Here is a 24,652-nt window from a genome sequence, read left to right on the forward strand (position 1 = left end):
AGTGCACGAGATCTAATTTCAGGAACAAGACATGAAAATGAAAATTCCATAAAATGTCATCACACTGCCTTCCCACCTCGTGTCATTCCAGATAGCTCTGTTGCCCTGCCACCTGCACCAGGATGCCCCACAAATGATTTTGCAGTCAGTGCTGCACAGAGGCACCCCAGCTTCAGAGGATTTTGGAAGCCCCATTCTGCTTTCCTGGCCCTGTACCCTGCTCCCTGGCACAAATCTGCTTCTGCCCAAAGGGACTAACTTTTTCTAATTCAGAGTGTCATGATAGGCTACCACCAGGGACCGGGGACCCTGGAAACTACTTGCTCATTGGTCTTTTTCTGGGGACGTTCTCTCTGAGAAAAGATATCCAGCATACATATCATTTTGTAAGCCATTTATAAGGTATTAAAACTGAAGTATAAATTTTATATTTAATTTAAAATATTTTTATTATTGATTTTTAGAGAGAGAGGAAGAGAAAGAGAGAAACATCAATTTGTTGTTCCATCAGTGCACCCATTGGTTGATCCTGTATGTGCCCTGACTGGGTATCAAACCCACAACCTTGGTGCATAAGATATTTCACCTTTCTGTCTTCTCTTCTCTTTGCTGAGTTTTCCTTAATGAGCACCATGGAGATACTTGTGTCTTTTGAAATTCTTATGGAAACTTTGCTCTGGTCTGTGTTTGCTAATAAAGAAAAACCAAACAAGAAGATACATAAAATTAGCAATTCATATTTATTAAACAAGATTTATATGTCTGGCACCATGCTTTACCTACATTATGTCACTAAGTTCAACAGCCCTCTGAAGTAGGTACTATTATCCTCTATTTTACAGATGAAGAAATTGAACCCAAGAGAGCTCAAGTGACTTGCCTAAGTTCACACAGCTCGTAAGTGGCAGAGCTGGGACTTAGTCCAGAGATCCTAGCTTCCTATACTCATGTTCTGTAGTACCCATGTACTTTGTTCCCTTTTCTTTATCTTTGTGTCCTTGTCTTTCAGGTAGATGGGAAGTTGCTTTGCTGGCTGTGCACCCTTTCATACAAACGGGTCCTTCAGAAGACCAAAGAGCAGAGGAAGCATCTGAGCAGCTCTTCCCGTGCCAGCCACCAGGAGAAGGAGCAGTACAGTCGACTGAGTAGTGGTAGCCATTATAACAGGTAACCCCCAGGTGCATAAGACAGGACTAGAGGTGCTGGTAGGTCAGATGTAATGCTCACACAATCAGCCATGAAGATACCATTTTTTATTAATTTTTCTATTTTTCCTATTTAGTAACTAGCCTATAGGAGGAATCTCCTTTGTTATATTTTACAATTCATGTATTTTCCAAGAGCCAGAGAGATTTCCGTAAGGTGTTAGCATTTTGTGACTTGGTTTGTAGTACTTATTCCAATTTTACATGTGATGTTCTCCTCACCCTTAGAGTGGGTTATCTCCCTAGAAGATTGGACATTTCACTTTCTGAGGGATGTAGCTTGTTTATGTATATTTGGCCAGGAGGCTGATAGATGTTCTAGGTATTCCCTGGTAGTGTTGTTAAGAGTTCTGGCTCTGGATTGAATCCTGACGTTTCCAGGTTCTCTGCATGAGATCTTGGGCAAGATTTTCATCTGTAAAATGAGAGAAATAATAGTATTACCTCATGGAGTTGTGTAGATAAATTATACAGTTCATGCATAGTGATTAGTTTTATAATTGGCATATAGGAATACATCTTAGTTATTCTTGGTTATTATTACTAGTATGATTTTGTTTATTCGTAAAGCAAACATTAAGTACTCTCATGGGCACGGATTCTGCTAGGAATGCAGAGGTAAATAAAGGAATCATGCAGCTCACCAAGAGTATGCACTCTGGTAGGGAAGACAGACCTGAAATCAAGTCATTGCAGTATAATTCTCTGGGAGCATGCAAATAAGTTCCACAGTGGAAACATCAAGATGCAGGCATGAGAGGCATTCGTAATTAACTGCCTTAGGAAGTCAGGCAAGGAGGGCTTAGAGAAGAGCGGGTGTTAGAGCTGTATCTTAGGCTGAGTTGGAATCATCAGGTAAGGAATGGGCAGAGGCATACTGGGCTGAGGGAATAGCATTTGCAAAGACAAGGAGGACATGAGACCACATGGAACTCTGAGGAATTGCCAGTCCTCTTATGTTTGGGAGCTGTGAAATGGGCGGAAAAGGGATTCTGTAGGTCTGGTAAAGAATGTGAACTTGATCAAGGGGCCAATAAAAAAAAGTTAACTCTGATTATTGTGGAGACTACATTGGAGGAAAAAGAGCGTGAGGCCTAGTTAAGAAGCTTTTTCTTGTAAAGTCAGTCAGGTAAGAAATGTTAGTTAATACAAGAACCTCACTCAGGCAGTGGCACTGAAGATCAAAGAGGCAGATTCAGGAAGATACTTTTGAGGAAGAATGAACAGATAGATGGACAAGAGCTGGGTGAGTAAATGATAATTCTGAGGTTTCTTACTTAGATGTATAGGTAGATCCTTAAGTTATAGAGAATATAAAAAGGGGAAAAGAGAAGTTCAGTTTTGAAAAGTTGAGTTTGAAGCATTAAAAAGAATTATTTTGTGTGAGCGTGGCCTAGAATTCAGAAAAGAGGTTTAGATATGGACCACTGATTAGACTTAAGTGGGAATCGAGATTATTTAAAAATTCAGATTCCTGTGGCCCCACCTCAGAGTTTAATTTAGTAGGAGCTAGGATAAGAGTCCAGGAATCTGTATTTTATAAATATCCGGATGATTCTGATGTAGGTGATCTGAGAAACACTTTCCAACCACTATGATAGATGGGTGTTGATGTAACTCAGGTTGGGGCTGAGAACAGAACACTAGAAGCATTCAAGAAGGATGGAATATATGACCTTGATAAAGGGTCGATATCCAAAATACATAAAGAACTCATACAATTCAGTAGTAAAAAAAAAAAAAGTACAGTAAAAAGAAAAGTGGGTAAAGGACCCACATAGACATTTTTCCAAAGAAGACATACAGATGGCCAGTAGATGCTTGAAACGGTGCTGAATATCACTAATTGTCAGGGATGTACAAATCAAAACCAAAATGAGATATCACTTCACACCTGTTAGGATGGTTATTATAAAAAATACAAGAGATAACAAATGTTGGCCTGATTGTAGAGAAAAGGTAACTCTTAAACACTGTTAGTGGGAGTGTAAATTGGTACAGCCATTGTGGAAAAAGTATGGTGATTCCTCAAAAAATTAAAAATAGAACTACCATTCGACCCAGCAAGCACTTCTGGGTACACATCCAAAGGAAATGAAATCAGTATCTCAAAGAAATATTTGCACTTCCATGTTCATTGCAGCATTGTACACAATATACAAACAACTTAAATGTTCTTCAACAGATGAATGGATAAGGAAAATGTGGTCTGTATACTCTATGGAATATTATTCAGCCATAAAAAGGAAGGAAATCCTGCCATTTGCGACAGCATGGATGAACCTGAAGGGCATCATGCTAAGTGAAAAAAGAGAAAGACAAATACTGTGTGGTATCACTTTCATATGATCTTTTTAAAAAACCAGTTTCATTGAAACAGAAGAGAATGGTGTTTGCGAGGGCCTGGAGCAGGTCAAAGGGGACAGAATTTCAGTTATAAAAGGAGTAAATTCTGAGGATCTAATGTACAGAAGAATGACTAATATGGTACTATATACTTGAAAGTTGCTGAAGGTAGACCTTAAGCATTTTCTCCATTAAAAAAAAAAGTTAACTGTGAGGTTATGGATGTGTTAATTATCTTGATTTTGGTAATCATTCCATAATATATATGTATATCAAAACATCATATTCTGTACTTTACATATATACAATTATGTTTGTCAGTTATTCAATAAAGTTGGGGGGATAAAAGGATGGCATGGTCAGTGATATCAAATATTGAAAAGACATCAAATAAGAAAGTGTCTGAAGCATCCTTTGAGCTTAGCAATTGGACATTTATTAAAGTGAAAGGGTTGCAGACCAGTTTTAGAGGATGAACTTATTAGGGCCAAAATTGATTTTTAGCATTGTCATGGGACTCAGATACCAGTAGATTCACAGAGACATAGTGAAGAAAAACTGGACTAGGAGTTCAAATATGTCAACCTGGTGTCTAGTCCCAGTTTTATTATACTATGAACAAGCTATATATTCTTGGGTAGGTCGATTAACATTGATGAGCATCAGTTTCTGCAAAGTAGAAATATCTTGTATATACCTCACAGATTTATAAGATGCATATGAAACATTGAATGTAAAAGTACTTTTTAAATTATAAGATAGATTATACTTCTTATTGAAGTTCTATTGACTATTTTCATACTTGTTAATAAGTCAGGTGTAGTATTTAAGGCTAAGAATTTTGGGGGCCTGTGGAAATAAGCCACTCCTGCATCCAGGACCTACAAAATCAGCACCTTGGTGGATTTTAATAGTCAAGAATAAATAACTCTTGCTTGGAAGAGCTATGATATTTCATTGGTCCCATTTGGCACTTTCATTGTCAAGTTTTATTAATCTTTGATTTCTAACATGTGTCTCTCTATTTTTGCCATTAAAAGCCAGAAAACACTTTCTACGTCTTCAATTCAAAATGAAATCCCAAAGAAAAAATCCAAGTTTGAGTCAATCACAACCAATGGAGACAGGTGAGCCAATTGGCGTGTGTGTGCATGCTTCCATTTGAAATGCATACACAGTTCCTGAAACACAAGTACATTTTAGGTTGTGCCTTAGAGCTCTAGTGCATGGTTGTCAGTCTTCGAGTCACTAGGCTAGCCACTTGATATCTTATAAACAGGCAGTACTGATAATTGTTTATAAATCCCCAATCTTGTCATTAAAAGACAGGACATATAACTGGATTTAGTAGCAATCAAATTCTGCAATCCACAAGTTAACTCCACCAAACTAATTCTAAGAAGTCAACAGCTGGATGCTTTTCATTATGATCTGTGCCTGTAGCCTCCTCCAGACAGGGCAGGAGTCATTCTCGAGAGGAAGAGCAGAGACAAGTTGGAGTTAAGGCAATGTTGTTCTGTCTAAGGGATGATCCGTGCTTCCTTAGCATGCGGAAAAACAGCCCAGTGCAGATCAGGAGAGAATGAGATGCATTTAAATATTTTTGTTTCATTTTAAGCCTACGTGCATATTTTTATTCCTTTCATCTCCCTCAGCAATGCTTCCTCTTGTGAGCTGCACTGTCCCATCCATGTTGGTGCAATGGATTGCTTCCCAGTAGTGTCTTGGGCCCAACCATTTTTTTGTTTCTCTGGGGCCCAGCATCCTGAAGGGAGACCACTTGACACACTGTTCCCTAAAATCCTTGTAATCATTTCTATTCTGAAGACTCCACCCAGTCTCAGTTCTCCCTTCCAGCCAGTGGTGGATTTGGGAGCAGACCAGCATATAGGCTTAAATAAATAAGCATATAGATTGGTTTATTTAAGGGAATACAAAGCATCTGTGAAGTTTACTCTTTCTTGTTACCTTCTTCATTAACTTGATTTCAGATTCTGCAAGTTATCTTTTTAACAACCAGCATCATTGATTTTTAAACTTCTTAAATTGAATCTTCTGAAATGCTTAACTTAGATACTCAGATTACATAGGGGAAGGAACCATAAAGTCCATCTTTCTGGTCAGCTCTACTGTTCTCTGAACAACTAAGTGATCTGGACATTCTGAGGAAAGTAGATATGGCACAGATTGTCCCATCACCTCTTCTAGGCACATGACCCTGCAAGAACTACTTCAAGGACTGAGCCTTTCTGAGGGCCCTGCTTTATAAAGACCTAAGCCAAGACCCACAGCCTTTAGTCATAATTTCTGTCTTGTGTTCACTTCTGATCCTGACTGTGTTTGAAGACCTGGAAAAGGTTTGTTCATATTCTTTAGGTTAGCCAACCAGTTCTTAAAGTTGACCTTCTTTTAGCTTATTTTGTTCTTGAGATACTGCCACTCAGCCGTTTTTGTTGTCCATTGCTGTGGATACACCAGGTGAAAAAGTTAAGCTTTCTGTTTCAAGTGTTTTATTGCATCTGGTCACCAGCAGTGATTGTTTTCCTGAAGTTGGATGCTAGTCTTTAAAACTTAGGTACACAGTCTTTTATAACGTTATCCGGAAATGATCTTAAAAGATCATTTTGCCCTGACCAGTGTGGCTCAGTGGATTGAGTGCTGGCCTGCAAACCAAAGGGTCGATTCCCAGTCAGGGCACATGCCTGGGTTGTGGGCCAGGTCCCCAGCTGGGGGCACATGAGAGGCAACTACACATTGATGTTTCTCTCCCTCTTTCTCCCTCCCTTCCCCTCTCTAAAAATAAATAAATAAATAAAAGATTCTTTGCCATGGAACTTCTCATCTCATTAAAAAAAAAAATCATTTTTTTTTTCTTGAGATGTACATGCTAATTTTAAAAACTAATTTACCCGAATAACTTGAAAATTTGGAAAAAATTTCTGCTGCCACAAAAATTATTTTCATGTATATTCAAGTTCCACTTGAATGTCCTGCTTTAGCAATCTTAACACTATTCCACTTGTTTGTACATCTTTCTTTTAAAAGTTCATAGCCCACGGTAAATTACATTTTTCCTTTTCTTTTAATTTTTGTTCTGTTCTTGCTTTTCCTTCACTTTTTAAAAATATTTTTTTGAATTTTTTAATTGAATTCATTGGGGTCACATTGGTGACATATGTCATTGGTCACATATGTTTTGCCCTGGCTGGTAGCTCAGTTGGTTAGAGCATCAGCCCAATACCCCAAGGTTGCAGGTTCAGTCCCCATCAGGCACATACAAGAATCAGCCAGTGAATGCATCAGTAAGTAGAACAACAAATTGAGGTTTCTCTCTCTCTCTCTAAAAATGAATAAGTAAAAAATTTGAAAAATTATATAGGTTTCAGGTGTACAATTCTATCTTATATCACCTGTATACTGTATTGTGTGGTCACCACCCACTTTTCCTTCACTTTGAAAACATTCTGACCGTTCTTTGTAATTTTGACAGTTCCTTTTTAATGTCATGCAAACCAAAACATTTTTACTGACTTGAATTCAGTTCTGTACAAAATGTTACCAGTCTCATTTCTGAACTATTGGGTTGGCCAAAAAGCCCCTGTGTTTTTTTCTATAAAATAAGACACATTTTTCATTTTCACCAATAACTTTACTGGTTTGGATATTTTGAGTATGTTGGCTATCTCTCACATGCTATATTGTTGATTGTTCTCAATTAATGCTCAATTTGATCGCTATCAACTTCCAACTGGTCTACCGAACCATGGAGCATCACCCAGCAAGAAATCTCCAGCATGAAACTTCACAAACCGCTTTTGACACTTTCGATCAGTCACAGCACCTTCTTCATACACTGTACAATTTTTTTTTTTTTTTACATTTCAGTTGTATCTTTACCTTTCTTGAATTAATAAAGCATAATACGCTGAAAATGTTGCACATTTTCTTCCATCTTCAGTATTAAAATGGCTACACAAAAATTGACCAGTTTTTTTTTTTTTTTTTTTTTTTTGATCTAATGAACTCTTTCAGTTTTATTTTGTCCTGGAAACACTTTCTCTGTCCTTCTATTCTGAATGACAATTTCGCTGGATAGAGTATTCGTGGTTGTAGGTTTTGGATTTTCATTACTTTGAATATTTCTTGCCAGTCTCTTCTTGCCTGTAGGGTTTCCCTTGAGAAGTCAGCTGATAGTCTAATTGGAACCCCTTTGTACATAATTCTTTTCTTCTCTCTTGCTGCTTTTAAGATTCTCTCTTTATCTTTAATTTTTGACATTTTGATTATAATGTGTCTTGGGGTGGTTCTCCCTGGGTCCAGTCTCTTGGGAACGCTCCTTGCTTCCTGGACCTGCAAGTCTATTCCCTTCCCCAAGTCTGGGAAGTTCTCCTTTATTATATTTTCACTCAATTTTTCAAGTTCTAGTTCATCTTCCTCATTCTCTGGCAAACCAATGATTCTTATGTTGGGCCTTTTATAGCTGTCCCAGAGGTTTCTGATCCTCTCATTGTTGCTTCCCATTTCCTCTCGCTGCATTGGTTGACTGCTTGTTCCTTCTCCATATTCCAGTTTCTTGAAATGAACTCTGGATTTTTTTTTTCTCACCATCTATCTCGTAGTTCCTTTCGTTATGAAAGTTTTTCGCTTCTTTCTTATCTTTTTCCTGCTCTTTTGTGAATTCTGTAAGCCACCTGATAACAATGGCCCAGAACTGAGCCTCTGACAGGTTTCTTATCTGTTCATCTGTCAGGTTCTCTATCTGCTGCCTGGTGAGCTGTGCCACCGGGATTTCTATAGTTGTCTGCCTCATTTTGACAGATGCGTTTTGTTTTCTTGGGCCGGCTGTCCGGGGCAGTGCCTGTGTACGCGTCACAAATCAGCGACCGGCGCCTGCCTGTCCGCGACCTATTTCGCAGCCCTGTGGTGCTTTCTTTGGGGGCGGGGGTCCAAGATGGATTCACACAGTTATTCAGCTAGGAGACCGGGATCCGTCCTCCCGCCCCCCTGGGCCTCACTGTTCAAGGCGATGCGGCGGCCGCTCTCCCCAGCGCCGGAGTCGCGCACTGCCAGGGGCTTGCCCGCAGCCGGGATTCCTCGCCGGGGTCGCGCACCGCCAGGGGCTTGACTGCAGGCGGGATTCCTCGCCGCCCGCCACTGTCCAGGTGCGACCGCAAACAGCACTGCCCTCTTTAACTCTTACCTGCCCAAATGGCACCGCTGGTTTATAACTTCATATGTTGGGCTTCCGTGTAGTTTTATTTTCTGGAATTTCTAGTTATCCTTTGTTTTGAAGTAGTTGTATTCCTCTCTAGTTGTAGAGGGAGACCTAGCGTGTCCGTCTAAGCCTCCATCTTGGCCGGAAGTCCCCAAAAATTGACCAGTTTTGATAAGTTAAAAAAGAAATGTTCTGGTATGACAGCTGTCACAATACAATCTCACAAAATTGTTTCAAATGAAGTTGAAGACAACAAAGCACTGCTAGAACCATCTTATGGAAAAAAACAAATGGTCTTTTTGGCCAACTCAATATCTGTTCTTGTAGCTGCCTCCCAGTTTTTAACTAATCACAATCTACTTTTCTAGCCCCACTTTTAAAACATCCATATATTTTTAAAAATTGTATTTGATTTTTAGAGAGAGAATGGGAGAGACAGAGAAACAGATTTGTTCCACTTATTTATGCATTCATTGGTTGACTTTGTATGTGCTCTGACCAGGGGATTGAACCCTCCACCTGGGCATATCAGGACGATGCTCTAACCAACTGAGCTACCCAGACAGAGGGAAATACCCATATACTTTTAAATTTATGTTCCAATTCTTTCATTTTTATTCTTTTGTGTCATCTGCTGGTTGCTTTCAACAGTTTCCATTGACCTTTCTATACTTCCACATTCTCTCTTATTCTTTAAATATTAGGCATATTTGAGTATTTCTTCTTCTTCTTTTATTCATTAGTCTTCTATATCAAATAGAAAATACATTACTTTAGGGTTTTTTTAATAAAATAATTTCTGTAGTGATTTTACAAAATGCCTTTTTAAAAAAGTATCCTGAAAAATTCACAGCCTCCCTATTGTATTTTCTAGTCTTTTGAAATTGTAACAGAAACTTTTCTAAAAAATATATTTATTTATTTATTTATTTATTTATTTTTAGGGGAAGGGAGGGAGAAAGAAAGGGAGAGAAACATCAATTTGCAAGAGATACATCAATTGGTTGTCTCTTGCACGCCCCAAATGGGGACCCATTGCACAAACCAGGCGTGTGTCCTGACTGGAAATCGAATCGGCGATCCTTCAGTTCTCAGGCCAGCACTCAAATCGGTTGATTCACACCAGCTAGGGTAACAAAAACTTTTCAATTTGAAGAAAATCTGAGTTCATTTCTGACTTTTCTTCCCTGAGAAAATGCACCAGCTACATTTTACTCCTATTGGCTTATTTTTCTATGGGCAATTGAAAAGCATTCTCAACAATGGATGACACCCAGGTGTACCTTGAGGTTTATTGTTTCTAAAGGACATTATTTTCCTTTCCTTATAATTTTATTTTTTTCTCCATCTGAAATATGCTGGAAAGATTAGATGTACTCCATGTGGCCTTTGAGGACAGACCCAGGACCAATGGCTAGGAATGACAGGGAGGCAATTTTGGGCTCAACCCAAGGAAGATTGTTCTTATATTTAACACACGCTTTTGGAAAAGGCAAGAAGCTTCCTGGAGAAATATTTAGTTCCCTGTCATTGGAGGTATTTGGAAAGAGACTGGATCTGATTTTCTGCCTTACTAACCTACCATATTTTTTCATTTTGATTCCTAGCAGCGCTTATTAATCAGAAGTTAGAGAGTTAGGAAGGTCAGGTCCTAACATACAGGATAGACATGACTAGTTCTGTCAACAATTTATAGAAAGAATCCTCTCTCAAGAAGCAGGTAGAGCAGAGCATTAGGAGCTTTGGGGACAATAGAAATTGTTTATACTTAGCTCATTACTCCATTTATTCGTTGCTTTAGTTATGGGTTTAAAGAGATTCTGTTGGATTAAGGGGTGGATATTGAAACTAGTGGAACTGAATGGGGCCTTTCAATATTTTCTCCTGCATGCCTTGTTTTATTATTTTGCATTTAGTCTTTTGTTACCTAGTAAGTCTGCATATTCATCAGTTATGAAAGCACTGATTTGTTCTTCTCTCATTCTTCTCATATGCTTCATGTAGACTGGGAGTGGAATATTCTTACCAATGTACTGTGTCTCCTCATTCTAGCTGTAGAAATGTTTGACGTGGTTACTGTGAGGAAGTATGTCCAGTGATTTGGCTTGCCGTTTGGAGCTTCTGCCTGTGCAGAGAAATGCTGGTTGGTGTGGTTTAAGATATAGGAAAGAACCAATAGCAAGGGGAAACTAGAATTATTGATATAGGGAGTTAGGAATCATTACTTCAGTGTCTGCTTAGGTAAAACAGGTTTGTGTTTTACTTTAAAGATTGCCCTGGGGAAAAATAAAGAGCTACCTTTCGGAAGTCTCTAGAGTAGGGCAGGATTTGACCCTTTTGACAATGATTCATTACCTTGTTTTGGGTCTAAGATGCTTCTAGACCAACCAATAAAAGCTGTAGATTCTCACCCTAGAAACCTCTCATTACAGTATTCCCTCACTTATCATGCTTATTATGTTCCAGACCCCCCCCCGCGAAGTAGGAACCTTAAATTTATTCTACACTCTTAAACTTACGTAACTTTAACATATGTATACAGTACCGAAAAATCCTGCGATATAACAAAAAATTCTGCAATATAGCGAAAAATCCGCGATAAATAATTAAATATAATATTTTTAAAAATCCCGCGATATAGTGAGGCTGTAATAAGTAAACTGAGATATAGCGAAGGACTACTGTATATGTATACAGAGAATTGTACATACAATTTCAGGGGCTTACAGATTCCCTGAAACTGGTCCTGATTAGGAGACTCTACTAAAAGGACAGAGTTCACCCTGTACTTTGACAAAATGAAGTGCCAAGATACTGTTACTGGGAGGAATTTGTTGAAAACCCAGGTTGTGACTGACTCAGGAGTCTGCCACCTCTTTGTTCCTTTTCTAACTAAATGTCACAGAATTCTTGATATTTGAGGTGGCAATCAGCAGGCCAGTTATAGTATAGAAGACATTGACTTCCTATTAATTTCATCTTTTTTTAAAAAAAGATTTTATTTATTTTTTTAGAGGGGAAGGAAGGGAGAAAAACATCAGTGTATGACTGCCTCTCAGACACCCCCAACTGGGGACCTGGCCCACAACCCAGGCATGTGCCCTGACTGGGAATCAAACTGGCAGCCTTTCAGTTCACAGGCCAGCATTCAGTCCACTGAGCCACACCACCCAGGGCTCATCTTCTTTTTATCATTTTTAAAAAGGACTGGTTGTTCCTGGGATGAAATGCAGCAGCTTCTCAGCAGCTGCACCACATCACAGCTTTGGGGCAGAAAACGGAATCAAAAGAGGAGCTCTGTGGGAAGCGTTAAAGAAAAAAATGCATGTGTTTATACTTGATCATTAGTTCAAGTTCTAGGGAAATTAATCACAAAAATTAGGACTGTTTAGGCCATAAATAACTGGACATCTTTAATGAACTTGAAACGGAATATCCTTGACTCTTGTGAAATGACATTTATTTTAGTCTTGAATGTGAGGGAAGATGCAGATGGAATGCTGCAGGTTGTGCTTTTGTTGGGATGTTTATCTGATGACCACCTTGCCTGTGCAGTTAAGCACATGCTGTTGAGCCTGACATGTATGGAGGATTGTGCTTAATGCTGGGAGTTCAAATAGTTGCTCCTGCCCTTGAGCTTGCAGCCAAGTGGCCTACAATGTGTCCTCAGGTAGAAAAAAAGTTTGTCAAGCATTTATCTCAGTCTCTTGGGATCTTGCTTTCAGGTGTATCTTCAGTTTGGCTCAGATAAATTCTTATAAAAATTCAGGAAAAAAGGTTTATCCATCCAAGTTCTGATTTTTTTCCTCTCCATTTTTTCATGCAGCTTTTCCCCGGACCTGGCTCTGGATTCACCAGGCACTGACCACTTTGTCATTATTGCCCAACTGAAGGAAGAAGTGGCAACTCTGAAGAAGATGCTGCATCAAAAGGATCAAATGATTTTAGAGAAAGAGAAGAAGGTATGGCTTAGTTAATGCCTCTCAGGTCAGAATGATTCAAGAGTAAGCTCTATGGAATAGGGCATGATGTTAACTCTCTTTAACTGGTATTTGTTGGGTACTTACCATTGATGCTTGAGAGAAATCCAACGGCAAGGTTGGGATATCCTGGGGAAAGGCTTGCTGTCTGCTAAGAGGACGTATGGCATGGTATTACTGTAATGAATCCACCTCAGCCCCAGTGGGTTTAGAAACCCACTCAGCTTTTGGAGGGAGCTTCCCCTTCTCAGGGAGAACTCGTGTTAACCAAGCTTACAGAGATGATGTATAAAACTGTAGTGCTCCCTCTTAATTTACAGTGGGGCACGTAACTGAGTACTGTTTTTCTCAGCATGAGCTTCCTTAGACTGTTGTAATCAGAAAGTGCTGAATGAGCGTGGTGTTAGGATAGAAGGAGGTAGTTATGTAATTGGAATTTTTAATGCTCTCAGGCTAAGAGAACCTGATGCCTCTCTCTCTGTTACTGGGATGGCATGTCCATGGGACAGTAATACTCAAAATATGTGGGCCAGGTCTCCCTTCTCCCTGGACAGTGTTCAGGTAGGCCTTCCTTTGTGACTTTTGCGTCATTTTGGTTCCATAACTGACAACTCCCTTCCTGATTAACTCACTCTTGAAACATGTTAATATCTTCAGTTAAAATCTTATTCTGTTCTAAGTCATCCTCCCTCTTTAAGGGGACTTTTTACATCTTCATTCTGATTCGTGTCTGGTATTTCTGTTTTTTTTCAAAGATTTTATTTATTTATTTATTTTTTGAGAGATGAGAAGGGAGGGAGAAGAAGGGGGAGAGAAACATCGATGTGTGAGAGATATATTGACCTGTTGCCTCTCGCACGCCCCCATCCAGGGACCTGGCCTGCAACCCAGGCATGTGCCCTGACTAGATCGAACTGGCAACCTTTCAGTTCACAGGCTGCCGCTCAATTCACTGAGCCACACCAGCCAAGGCTCATGTCTGGTACTTCTTATTTTTACATTTTAGAAATTATCTCATTTTTGCCTTAATATAATATATTAAGAATAATAATAATAGCTAACTTCTAATGGATACTTACGATGGGCCTGACTATTCTGAGTGCTTTATATATATTAACTCATTCTCATAACAACCCTTTGAAGTAGGAATTATTATTATTATTTGATAAAGAATGCCTCCAATAGTTTTCCTTTTAGGGTTCTAATCCCTACAACTAGCTGTTTTTTCCCTGAGCCTATATGTCTTTTGCCAGATCTAGAATGCTGTTATTCATTCCAGTGGCTAACAAAGACATTTATGACATTAAAATCTTCATGTGCAGTCTTTCAATTTAATTTCCGCCTCATTTTATAGATGAAGAAATACACCTAAAGAAAGTAAACGACGTGTCCAATTCACACAACTAGTAAATGGCAAAACGAAAGAACAAACTGAAGTCTCCCCAGTGTACCATTCTCTCTACTGTGCTCTGCTTTCTTCTTCTAGTAAGGCGGAGATTCATGGAAAGAGACCAGTATTCTGATGGAGTTGGGGTGGGGCTGGGAGGAGGGAAGCAAAGAAGGAAAAATTGGAACAACTGTACAGTATTCCCTCACTTATCGCAGGTATTACATTCTAGACCCCCCCACAATAGGTGAAAATCCATGAAGTAGGAATCTTACATTTATTTTAGTATTTATATATATTTTAAGGCTTTATAAACCCTTCCCACACACTAATAAACCGTTCCCAGTCCCTTATTAACCCTTTCCACATTTTTATAAACACTACTTATGTTCTTAAACATATTCTACACTCTTAAACCTACATAACTTTAACAACATACGTATACAGTACTGCAAAATCCTGCGATATAGCGAAAAATCCACGATAAATAATTAAATATAATATTTATAAAAATCCCACGATACAGTGAGGGACTACTGTAATAGCATAAACAATGAAATATAATTTAAATAAAGATACCAATATTCTTTCTGCTTTACTACATGACTATCAGGTGAAAGTGGACCCAAGTATATTTTCTTCATGGACTGGATCAGAATGGCATGTAAAAGGATTTTTGCAAAATAGAGAAAAAACAAACACTTGTTTCTACTGCTTTGCAAAGTTAGGGTATCAAAAAGAGCAAAAATATTAGATTGTTCCCTATAACTTTCCAGATCAAGGTCACACTTCTTGGCTTGGAATATAAGCTCTTTCTGGTCCTGCCTGCCTGTCTCGAGTGTCATTCCTGCCATCCCCCGTGCTCATCAGTCGTTAGAACAAGCTCTTGGTTATCTCACACTCTGCCATGCCTTTGTTCTTCCCTTTGCTTGGGTGCCATGTCCTTCCCTCATGTTTCAGTTGCTGCTTGTACCTCAGAACTCAGCTCACACATTTCTCTGACTTAAGTATCTTTTCTTTTGCTCCTTGAATAGCATAGTTAACAGAAGAAGGCCTGGAGTTTGAATTCTAGCTCTGCCACTTGCTAACATGTTTGATCTTGCCTGGGTTATTTACCCCTTTCTGAGCCTTGGTTTTCCCATCTATAAAATGGGAAGAATAATATTATCCCCTACAGGGTTATCATAGTATTGAATGAAGTAATTAATCAGTTTACTTGGAACAGAGTAAAAATTCAGTAAAAATTCAGTAAATGGAAGCAGCAATTATTCTCATGGCTTCTCGCAAGCCATCAGTCAAAGTGCATTTAATCGCTGATTTATTTGGAGAAGGGTATTTAGAGGTATATATAAAATCTTAAAAGCCTGCTAGTGGTTAAGTATCAGAAATACTACTTCAAGATTCTGTGTAATTTTCAGGAAATCTTTAGAAGAAATAGGATATGGAATTCTCTGGCTTCGATTTAAGTATGAATCTTCAGGAAAGCCTTGAATTTCATTAATTTGGGGACCACTTAGCTCTGTGGTACCAAAACTTTTAATTGCACAGAAATTTCTTCAGGTTACTCTGCTTTTTTCCCTCAGATCACAGAGCTGAAGGCTGATTTTCAATACCAAGAATCTCAGATGAGAGCCAAAATGAACCAAATGGAGAAAACCCATAAAGAAGTCACAGAACAATTGCAGGTGATGACTACTTGTTGTATGTGGCAACTTGTGTATTTAGCTGATTGTGTTTTAAGTGATCATCTCTTAGATTTCTTTTTTCTCCAAGTATTGACAAATCACTTTAATCCACCTTTTACATGTCTCTTTATTGTTTCACTCTTAGAAGTGTTCTTATCTTTTTTCCCTCAAAAAAAAGTGAAATTAATAAATGAGTTCTGTGATTTGGGGATAAACCAGATGTGATTCCAGTTGTCTGAATCATAAATTCTGTTTTTCCAGCACGTTAGGGCAGTCCATGGTTTGTTTGTGATGGCTATGGCATCCTTTTGTAGCAGTGGATCCCAGGAGATTGAAGTATACTGATTAACCTCCAGCAAATACTACCTTCTTTCCCCTGAACCTAGCTCTAGAGCTTTCTGTCGTTTTCTTTAAAATTTGCTCATCGGCCAGACAGCTCAGTTGGTTAGAGCACCATCCCAGTACACCAGGGTTGCGGGTTCAATCTTTGGTCAGGGCACATACAAGAATCACCCAATGAATGTATAACTAACTAGAACAACAAATTGATCTCCCACCCTCTCCTTCTCCCCCTTCCTGTTTCTCTAAATAATAATAATAATAATAATAATAAATTAATTAATTAAATTAAATGTGTTCATCTCTTCCTTATCCTCTACATCTGCCCTAGCATCTGCATGAAAAACATATCCTATCCTGTTAAAACATCCTTGCACTGTTTTTTTGTTTTTTTGGGTTTTTTTAGGCCAAAAACAGAGAGCTACTGAAACAAGCAGCTGCCTTGTCCAAGAATAAGAAGTCAGAGAGGTTGGGAACTATAACCTCTCCGTGAGAGACCACAAGGAGCAGTAACAGCAACTGGATTCCTGGGTTAGGGTTGGTGACTTGGGAACTGCAAGCTTTCTTAAGAAATCTCTATTTTATTACTGTTATCCTTCGTGTGATTGCAGTGGGCTGGATGGAAACACCTGGTTTGTGCTGTGGTATGACTGCATGCTTGAATGTTTGGGATTTCCAGCTCTTTACACTCCCAGTCTTCTCTCTCTCTTCCCCCTTTCCCCATCTCTCAGTACTACTAGCTCTCTGTCTCCCTTGGTACTACTATTTTCTTCTTCTTCTTCTCCCTCTTCTTTTCTGTGGTGGTTACTGCTCAGTGTTATGTGCAGAATGATTTTTTGTCCATCGTTGCATCCTGCCGTACCCATGAGCAAATAGTTTGGCATTAATTTCATATCACTGCCACCTTCTGAACTTTTAAAACTGCCACCTTAAGACTTGGTACAATGGACGAGGCTTCTCTCTCCAATAAACCTTTTGCTTCAGGGTATACTCTTGGGTTTTTTTCCAGGTATATTATGTATGAACTTTGTACTATGTATAGCCAGAGTTTTATTTATTTTTTAAAAAAGAAACTTTCTTGATAAAGGAATAATGGTAGTCTAGCTTGTTTTTCTTGTAAAAGTGACGCCTCTTTAAAAAAACAGTCCTACTCTAGCTTTTAGTAAGAGAATCAAATTTTTTCTTTCTTGTTACCTTGGAGTCTTAAAAACTTATTGTTAAGGTGATATAATTCAATGCATAAGTATGGAGTTAAGTGCCTTTTGGAAGGTTTCTTGGAAGAGCATTTAAGAAGATAACTTAGGGAGGTAGCAGAGATGTGAACGGTCTGTCTTTATAAGTAAAGGCAGGAAGAAAGGTTGTCCAGGTTGTACTGGACACTTCCCTCTCCACCCCTTTCCTGATTGTTTTATGTGACTGCTTTTAAATTCTCACACTGCCACTTCTTTAAAAAACAAACACTTACTTGCTTTTATCAGTTGTCATACTTGGCCATTGTCAGATAACTTTTTTTTTTACCCTAGCAGATTCAAAATGGGATAATATTTGAACTACAGAGCATTTTCTGGGTCAGTACAAGCTGCTCAAGTATGGACTCTGACTGAAAGAAATATCACTGTACCTCCTCCCCACTCCTCCTCACCTACCCCAGCCTGTACACTCCCTGCTTTTAACAGAAATGTATTGAAAACAGGTGCTTCTCAGAAGCAGCTTAACTTTATCCATAATTGTTTATGTTCTGTTTTCCCTGCTTGACTCAGTAAGCAGACACATGGATTTACTTTCCTAAGAGAGGGGATAACTTTGCATTTCTGACCATACCCTCAGGTCCTCTATAAGTGATGTTTGTGAAAGAAATTAGAGATGTATAGTGTGCCATGAAACAGTAAAATCAACTACCTTGGAATCATTAATGCAGGGAGGGTACTTGAGTTGGAGCTAATCATGAGGGCAGATGACCTTTGTACCTCATCTCCCAAAATTGTAGCAGTAAGTTTAACTTGCTAGACATTTCCTAGAAGCAAACGCTTGAAAGTTGTGATAGCATTCTCACCAGTGGAACCATGAACATAATGGGACAGAGAAGTGGAAATGGGTGGCTTCCTTCTGATAAGAGAAACAATGGACCATGTTGTTTCTATATCTCTAGTAGGGGGTGTAATTTTTCCTTTCAGGCAAGGGAGAAGGCAGTACTAAGTAGTTTTATAACTTTTTGAATGAGAAACTTAGGTAAAGACAAACTCAGAAAATATTTTTCAGATGCATATACATTGACTATGGGGAAAAGATTGTGAAAAATGGCTTTTTTTTTTTTTAAGGACTTGAGAAATTCTGTTACATGAAGTGACAATATAAAAACATATTTAGTTTTATACTAAATCTTTTTTTAAGGTCTTGGCACTTAAAGCAAATTCACACATTTTCTAACTTTCCACAAGTTCTAAAAAGGGAAAGAAAAAAACCTCAGTCTTGCAATTTTGGTTTTTAAAAGTCATGACAATGTTTTACCATGAGATTGAGTAGCTAACTTTTGGTAACACCTTTTGTTTATTTGTATGTTTGTAATAATGGACATTTTAAAACATAGGAATGTTTTGGTTTGTACAGACTTTGACAAATGTGTGTTAATAAAACTTCATAATTGACTCAAGTATAACTTCAGGTGTTTTTTTCCCTTAGATTTATTTCCTGTTGGTTCACCAATAAATCCTATTATCTCCTTCAACTTAGGAAACAGTCAGTTTGTCTTGCTTGAGGACTTAAAAAATTAAAAGCCTAATTATGGTAATAGGGAGTTTCATGTCCATCAGAGAATAAGCTCATTCTCTTTTTTTCTGTGATTTTATTTATCCAGTTTAAGTACTTGCTTTGTTAATAAGCACTGTGCTAAGCAATGAAGCTACAGTAATGAGGAAAATCAACAAAGTTACTACCCTCATGGGGCTTCCATTTAGTGGAATATTGGACAACACCATTGTTCCTTGATTTTATAGTCATTATTATTCAAAAAATATATATATGATGAATTTTAATAAGGTATGAGTGAAAGGTTTTTGAGATGTGATCTCAAGAAGGAGAGGAATGTATTAGTTTGAAACCTTGGTGCTAGTAGTTTTAACAGGTACCCTTCAAGTATTGTCACTGTCACATTCTGGTCATTCTATTTTATAGACTCAATGACAACTTATTTCCTCTAAATAATTGAAAATAGTTTTCTTTTGTAGGTACTATGGTCTGAATGGTTGTCTTCTCCACAAAAATCATATGTTGAAATTCTAATCCCCAAACATGATAATATTGTGAGGCGGGGCCTTTGGGAGATGCTTAGGCTCTGCCCTCATGAGTGGAACTAGTGCCTGTATAAAGAAGGCTCCACAGAGAGCTTCCTATGCACCCTCCACCACATGAGGACACAGCCAGAAGGCACTAGGTGTGAACTAGAAAGAGGGCCTTTATTATATGGCAACTCATGCATCTTGATCTTAGACTTTCCAGCCTCCAGAACTGGGAGAAATATCTTGTTTATAAACCACCCAGTTTGTGATATTTTGTTATAGCAGCCAAATAGACTAAGACAGTAGCCTTTATTGTGCGAATTATCTTAATTTATGCACTTTTTCAGCCTTATACATTTATTTAGCAATAAAAAAGATCAAACCACTAATATATGTGACATCATAAATCTCAAAAACATCATGTTAATTGAAACAAGCCAACACTAAAGAATATGTAAAATATGATTTCATCACTATGAAGTCCAAAAACTGATAAAACTAATTTGTAGTGATAAAAATCAGATGATGATTTCTGGGGATATGTGAAATTGATTAGAAAAGAGCATAGCTCAAGGAAACTTTCTGGGGTGATGATAAAAATGTTCTATATCTTGATTTGGGTGGTGGTAACATGGGTATATACAAGTATCAAAATTTGTTGAACAATATCTGTGCATTCTATTGTATGTCAACTGTAACAACAATTAATACAGAAAAGCACTGCTTAGTCCTAAAAAATGCTACTATGAACATTTCTATACTTGGTTTTTGGAACACACCTATGTGTATATATCTTTTGAGTATATAGTTAGTAGAATTTCTGGGTCATGGAATATGTATGAAACTCAGCTCTGATACTTAATAGCTGTTTGACATTTGGCAAGTACCCAGAACCTCTAGAGAACACTGAACCATGAAAACTGTTTTCATCAATTAAAAAATGACCTAATGCCGAGAAACCTTATTCTCTAAAATCACAGATTTTAGAAAACTTGCTAATTGAAATACCAGTAAGAATGGAATTTTTCACTCTTGCCTGGAGGATCCGAGTTTCTTTGACACAGAGTAGCAGCCTTAATTTCCAACCCAGGTACAAAGCTTCAGATAAGGGGTTTCCAGATATAACATTCCACATTTATCTTCACCTTGTAGTTTCAAAGGAAACAGGATCTCGAGTCCTTTTATCTCAGGCTGCCTGATGAGAATCCTTTTACAAATAGCCTGGTGCGTTGAGGCTTATCAAAACACCACTTATTTTAAATTTTACCTACACTCCCATCTTTTCCCAATCCTAGAATAACTATCTCTTTCTGTGCTTCGTGTGATGCTCCACAATTCCTCTGGTGTGCAGTCTCCCTTAGAGCATTAAGTTAATAAACCTAACGTCAGACCACAGGTGGTCTTTCACATGGGCTTCATCATTTGATAAATGTTAGTAAAATTTGTTTACATTGCCTGGGTAGACATTTAAGAAATGGTAGGGATTTTTATTATTCATATATAAATTCAATAAATGTTCATTTGACATCTAGCATTTGCAAGGCACAAATATATTGCTAAGAAAGGATGGGACAAGATAGCACACGTTCCAGATGGATAACCACTTTTAAATGAAAAAAGAAAATAACAACCACTGTATCTTCAATTGCTAGGAGAAAAAGACCTTTACTGAACTTCACTTTACACAGAGTCAAATGTAAAGGGAAAGGAAACATTCTCTAGACTATTTTACAGTTAAAAAAAAAAGTACAATTTAGATGACTTGCTATGATATAAAACTATGGATTCTAAGAAATGGTAGGGTTGTAACCAGAGTGAGAGTCCCCAAATGTTATCTGTTTTTTTCCAAAGAGAAAGAAATGCCCTAATAAATGCTTCAATGAAAAATAGACTAGCTTACAAAATCTCTACGGCTGAATGCAGGCTCATTCACCCATTTGGGGTCCCCTCCAGTACAGGCAAGCAGCTTCCTCTCTTTGCCATTCTCCAGAGATTGCAAAGCAGGCTAGGGTGGGGTGGGGTGGAGAACACAGGAGACAAACACTGCCAGCTCCCCTGCACTTTTTCCTATCCTAATCTCCCAAACTAAAATCCTACCCATGTCTTTCCATTTACCATAAACTCACAAAATAGTCTTCAATGGGAACACTGAGGACATACACTCCAAATTACTTAAGATTATTTTTAAAATTTGAGTGTCTAGTTCTCCAAGAAATCCTGATTTGGGATATAAATGAAGAGGCTATTTGGGAGGGATTTAGATGAAGAATGAATATGGGCATGAGAATGCGTTTTAGGAAAGTAGTGAGATGACAACGGAGTTAGCTTAGTGCTTGAGTTTTGCAGTCAAATCTCAGGAAAGTAAATTAACCCGTGGTCTTAATTTTCTCAATTTTAAAAGGAAAAATAATAACCCTTACTTTGTTCAGTTACTTTACGTCAACATTTAAAAACTCGATAGTTTACCATCTAGTTTGAGGGTAAAAACATAGTTCTAACATGGTCCCTTGCTGTGAAAGAGCTTATGAACAACTGATCTGTAGTGACGATTCACACATAGTACGTGCTCGATAAATATTATTATCGCTTCGTTTTGATTAGAAAAGGGGTGGGAGGAGAAATTAAAGCGGTTAGTAAACCATGAAAGTGCCCCGCAAACACTAAGAAAGCAATAGAGGATGGAAGTAGAGTGAGGAATTTCAGGAATTTGGTTAAAGATCTGAGTTTCAACATTGTCGAATAGTCCCAGATTTGGGCCTGAAGTCTCAGAATAGAACAGAATAGGACGTTAGGGCTGAGATGATCTAGCTAATCGAAAATTCCTGGCTTCTGTCACCGTGCCCTGGCGAGAAACAGTACCGCCATCCTGGCTCATCCAATCCCAACTCCAACGATGTGAGGTCATAACTCCGACCCACATCCCTATGGCCCAGTGCACCCCGTCCCTAAGCTACTGCCCTGGCACTAGTTCCGGCAGCGCAGGCGCACTATAAAGCAGGGAGGAGCGGACGCCTGCGCACTGCGTGGGGGCGTGGCTAGTGCGCACGCAGCTTCATCCCCTTCCCCACCCTTTCTCTTCCCGGTTTCCCAGTCAGTCTGAGGACCGGTTTGGTGGCTGTCTCCGGTGGGACCGCCGAACAGGGCGAGTCGGTCTCAGCTCCTCGTCATGTCCTACGGTCCCTTAGACATGTACCGGAACCCGGGGCCCTCGGGGCCCCAGCTTCGGGACTTCAGCAGCATCATCCAGACGTGCAGCGGCAATATCCAGCGGATCAGCCAAGCCAGTAAGCCGGGGGACAGAGCTGGGGGCGAGGACCGTCCCAGGGACAGGCCTGGGTGAGCTGCCGGGACGCGGAGCCCGCCTGGGGCTGCGGCCAAGGCCACACCTGAAGCCATTTCGGGCTTTCCACTCTGGGGGCGGCGAGCTGTCATCCCTGAGTCTTGTCAGGCCCGGGCTCCCCGAGGGTCCTGGGCCCCAGCTTGAAGGAAGCTCGAGTCTCTTCTTAAGAGTTATGCCCTCATAGTGTTGGGGCCAAAACAGCAGTCCGGACAGCCCCAGGGTGGGAGGGTGTGTGTGTGTGACCTCGGGATACGTGAGTTGATTTGGCGCAGTGGTCAGCCGTGTATTTTCCTGTCATCGCCTCCCCCACGCCACCGCCCCCCACGTCTCTTTTCTTCTTCGGCCGCTTAGCTGTTTACTGATTTCGACTTTAGGTTTACGTTCTGCTCAGTTCTGGCTCCTTGGAAATCAGCAGCTTTCAATTAAGGGAAGTAGAGAGTACATGTTTGGGTGACTTAAAACACAGTTCTTCCTTTAATGAATTTGGAAGTCAGATACAATGACTTGTATTTGAGGGGTGAGGTAACTTCTGTTTTAACAAAGAGAATTCACCGTAAACATTTCAATTCACATTCTGTCTTTTGTAGCAAAATGTTTGCATATATTTTTGTATTTCAAACCGATAAGACTTTTATTTTCCTTCACTGTTTACCTACTCTTGAACAAACCTGACACACAGAGAATCTCAGGGACTTGGGCACAACCACATGGCAAGTAAGACATGGTAGGGCTGGTGGTAGATTTCAGAAGGTCATTGTTTGTCTTAAAACTTCGTCTCCGCAAGTAGTGTCTGAGTGAGACTGGCTGAATGAGTCAAATATAGGCTATTTCTTGTGCCTTGGAATCAGAAACTTTACTTGGAAAAATGATGATGATCATCCTTGTTGTTTGTTATTGTGTTTTTGTGTATTCTTAATAGGCAGAACTAGTTGGTCCTGAACACAGTTATTTTCAGTATTTCAAAAGACAGTCTTATCATTTTGCTTTTAGATCTAAATACACAATGTAGAATTTGAGAAATGGGAGGTTTCTGATGGGAAAGGATTGAGACTGGGTGATTCTAAAGTGGAAAGAAGAGTCTGTGGCCTGTTGAACCCAGAAATTTAAAAAATTATTATGACCACTGGTTAGGAAATATTGTAGTACTTTGTGTTCTACTTTCTTTGTGAGGGAGCTGTAATACAAGTTAGATAAAAAAAATTCTGGTTCAAGGCTGACAGTTTTCTGTTGAGGCTAAATCTAATTTTAATATCTATTTGTGAAATCATTCTGCATAATATTTGAGTATCAGGCTATGTAATAAGTACTATGGGAACTGGCATGGATTCCTTCAAAAGGGCTTCTGTGGAGTACAAAATCAATATAGAAAGTAGAAAGCAATCAGTGTTATAGAAGAGGTATAAATAACATTATGTAGGTATTCAGGGGAGAGTGAGATCATTTTCAGTTGGAAAGGGTGAAGGAAGGCATTATGGCATTTGAGCTAGGTCTGGAAAAGTGGTGGAAAGGATTTGAATTTTTGATGGTATAAAACAGAAGAGCATTCCAGGGAGGGATAAAATGAACAAGGCATTGTAGTGGGAAAGCATGGGGTGTATATAGAAAAGTAGAGTGATTTAATTTGGCTGGAGTGGTGGACTCCAGAGGGTAGTGGAAAATAGGATTGGAAAGGTAAGTTGGTGCCCAAATAGGAAGAGCTTTAAGTGCTAAACTGGGGTGGGGGTAGGGGGCGTTTAATTCTTTAGAAATGTATAGATTGAATTGGAAGGGAGACAGTAGAATCTGAGACATCAGTTAGAGACTGAAAAAAAGGAAGGAGCCCTGGCTGGTGTGGCTCAGTGGATTGAGTGCCAGCCTGTGAACTGAATGGTCATCGGTTT

General features: G+C 39.0%; 2 protein-coding genes across 3 annotated transcripts in view; both read left to right on the forward strand.

Annotated features, from left to right (window-relative positions):
* Positions 1-18,807, forward strand: part of FAM76A (family with sequence similarity 76 member A) — a 29,072-nt gene extending 10,265 nt beyond the window's left edge. For both annotated transcript variants that reach the window (XM_090268894.1, XM_090268895.1), the window contains 5 exons: positions 1,010-1,167; positions 4,592-4,678; positions 12,593-12,728; positions 15,717-15,818; positions 16,564-18,807. In XM_090268894.1, the coding sequence (XP_090125020.1) occupies positions 1,010-1,167; positions 4,592-4,678; positions 12,593-12,728; positions 15,717-15,818; positions 16,564-16,650 (570 nt within the window). In that variant the 3' untranslated portion in view covers positions 16,651-18,807. The remainder of the gene's footprint in view (positions 1-1,009; positions 1,168-4,591; positions 4,679-12,592; positions 12,729-15,716; positions 15,819-16,563) is intronic.
* Positions 18,808-22,497: 3,690 nt separating this feature from the next.
* STX12 (syntaxin 12) overlaps positions 22,498-24,652 on the forward strand; it is a 38,477-nt gene continuing 36,322 nt past the window's right edge. The window contains exon 1 of the mRNA XM_090268897.1: positions 22,498-22,716. Within this exon, the coding sequence (XP_090125023.1) occupies positions 22,599-22,716 (118 nt within the window). The 5' untranslated portion in view covers positions 22,498-22,598. The remainder of the gene's footprint in view (positions 22,717-24,652) is intronic.

The sequence above is a fragment of the Furipterus horrens genome, unplaced genomic scaffold (assembly GCF_987537825.1).
Source record: "Furipterus horrens unplaced genomic scaffold, mFurHor1.1.pri manual_scaffold_3, whole genome shotgun sequence".
In the NCBI taxonomy this organism is placed as follows: Eukaryota; Metazoa; Chordata; class Mammalia; order Chiroptera; family Furipteridae; genus Furipterus; species Furipterus horrens.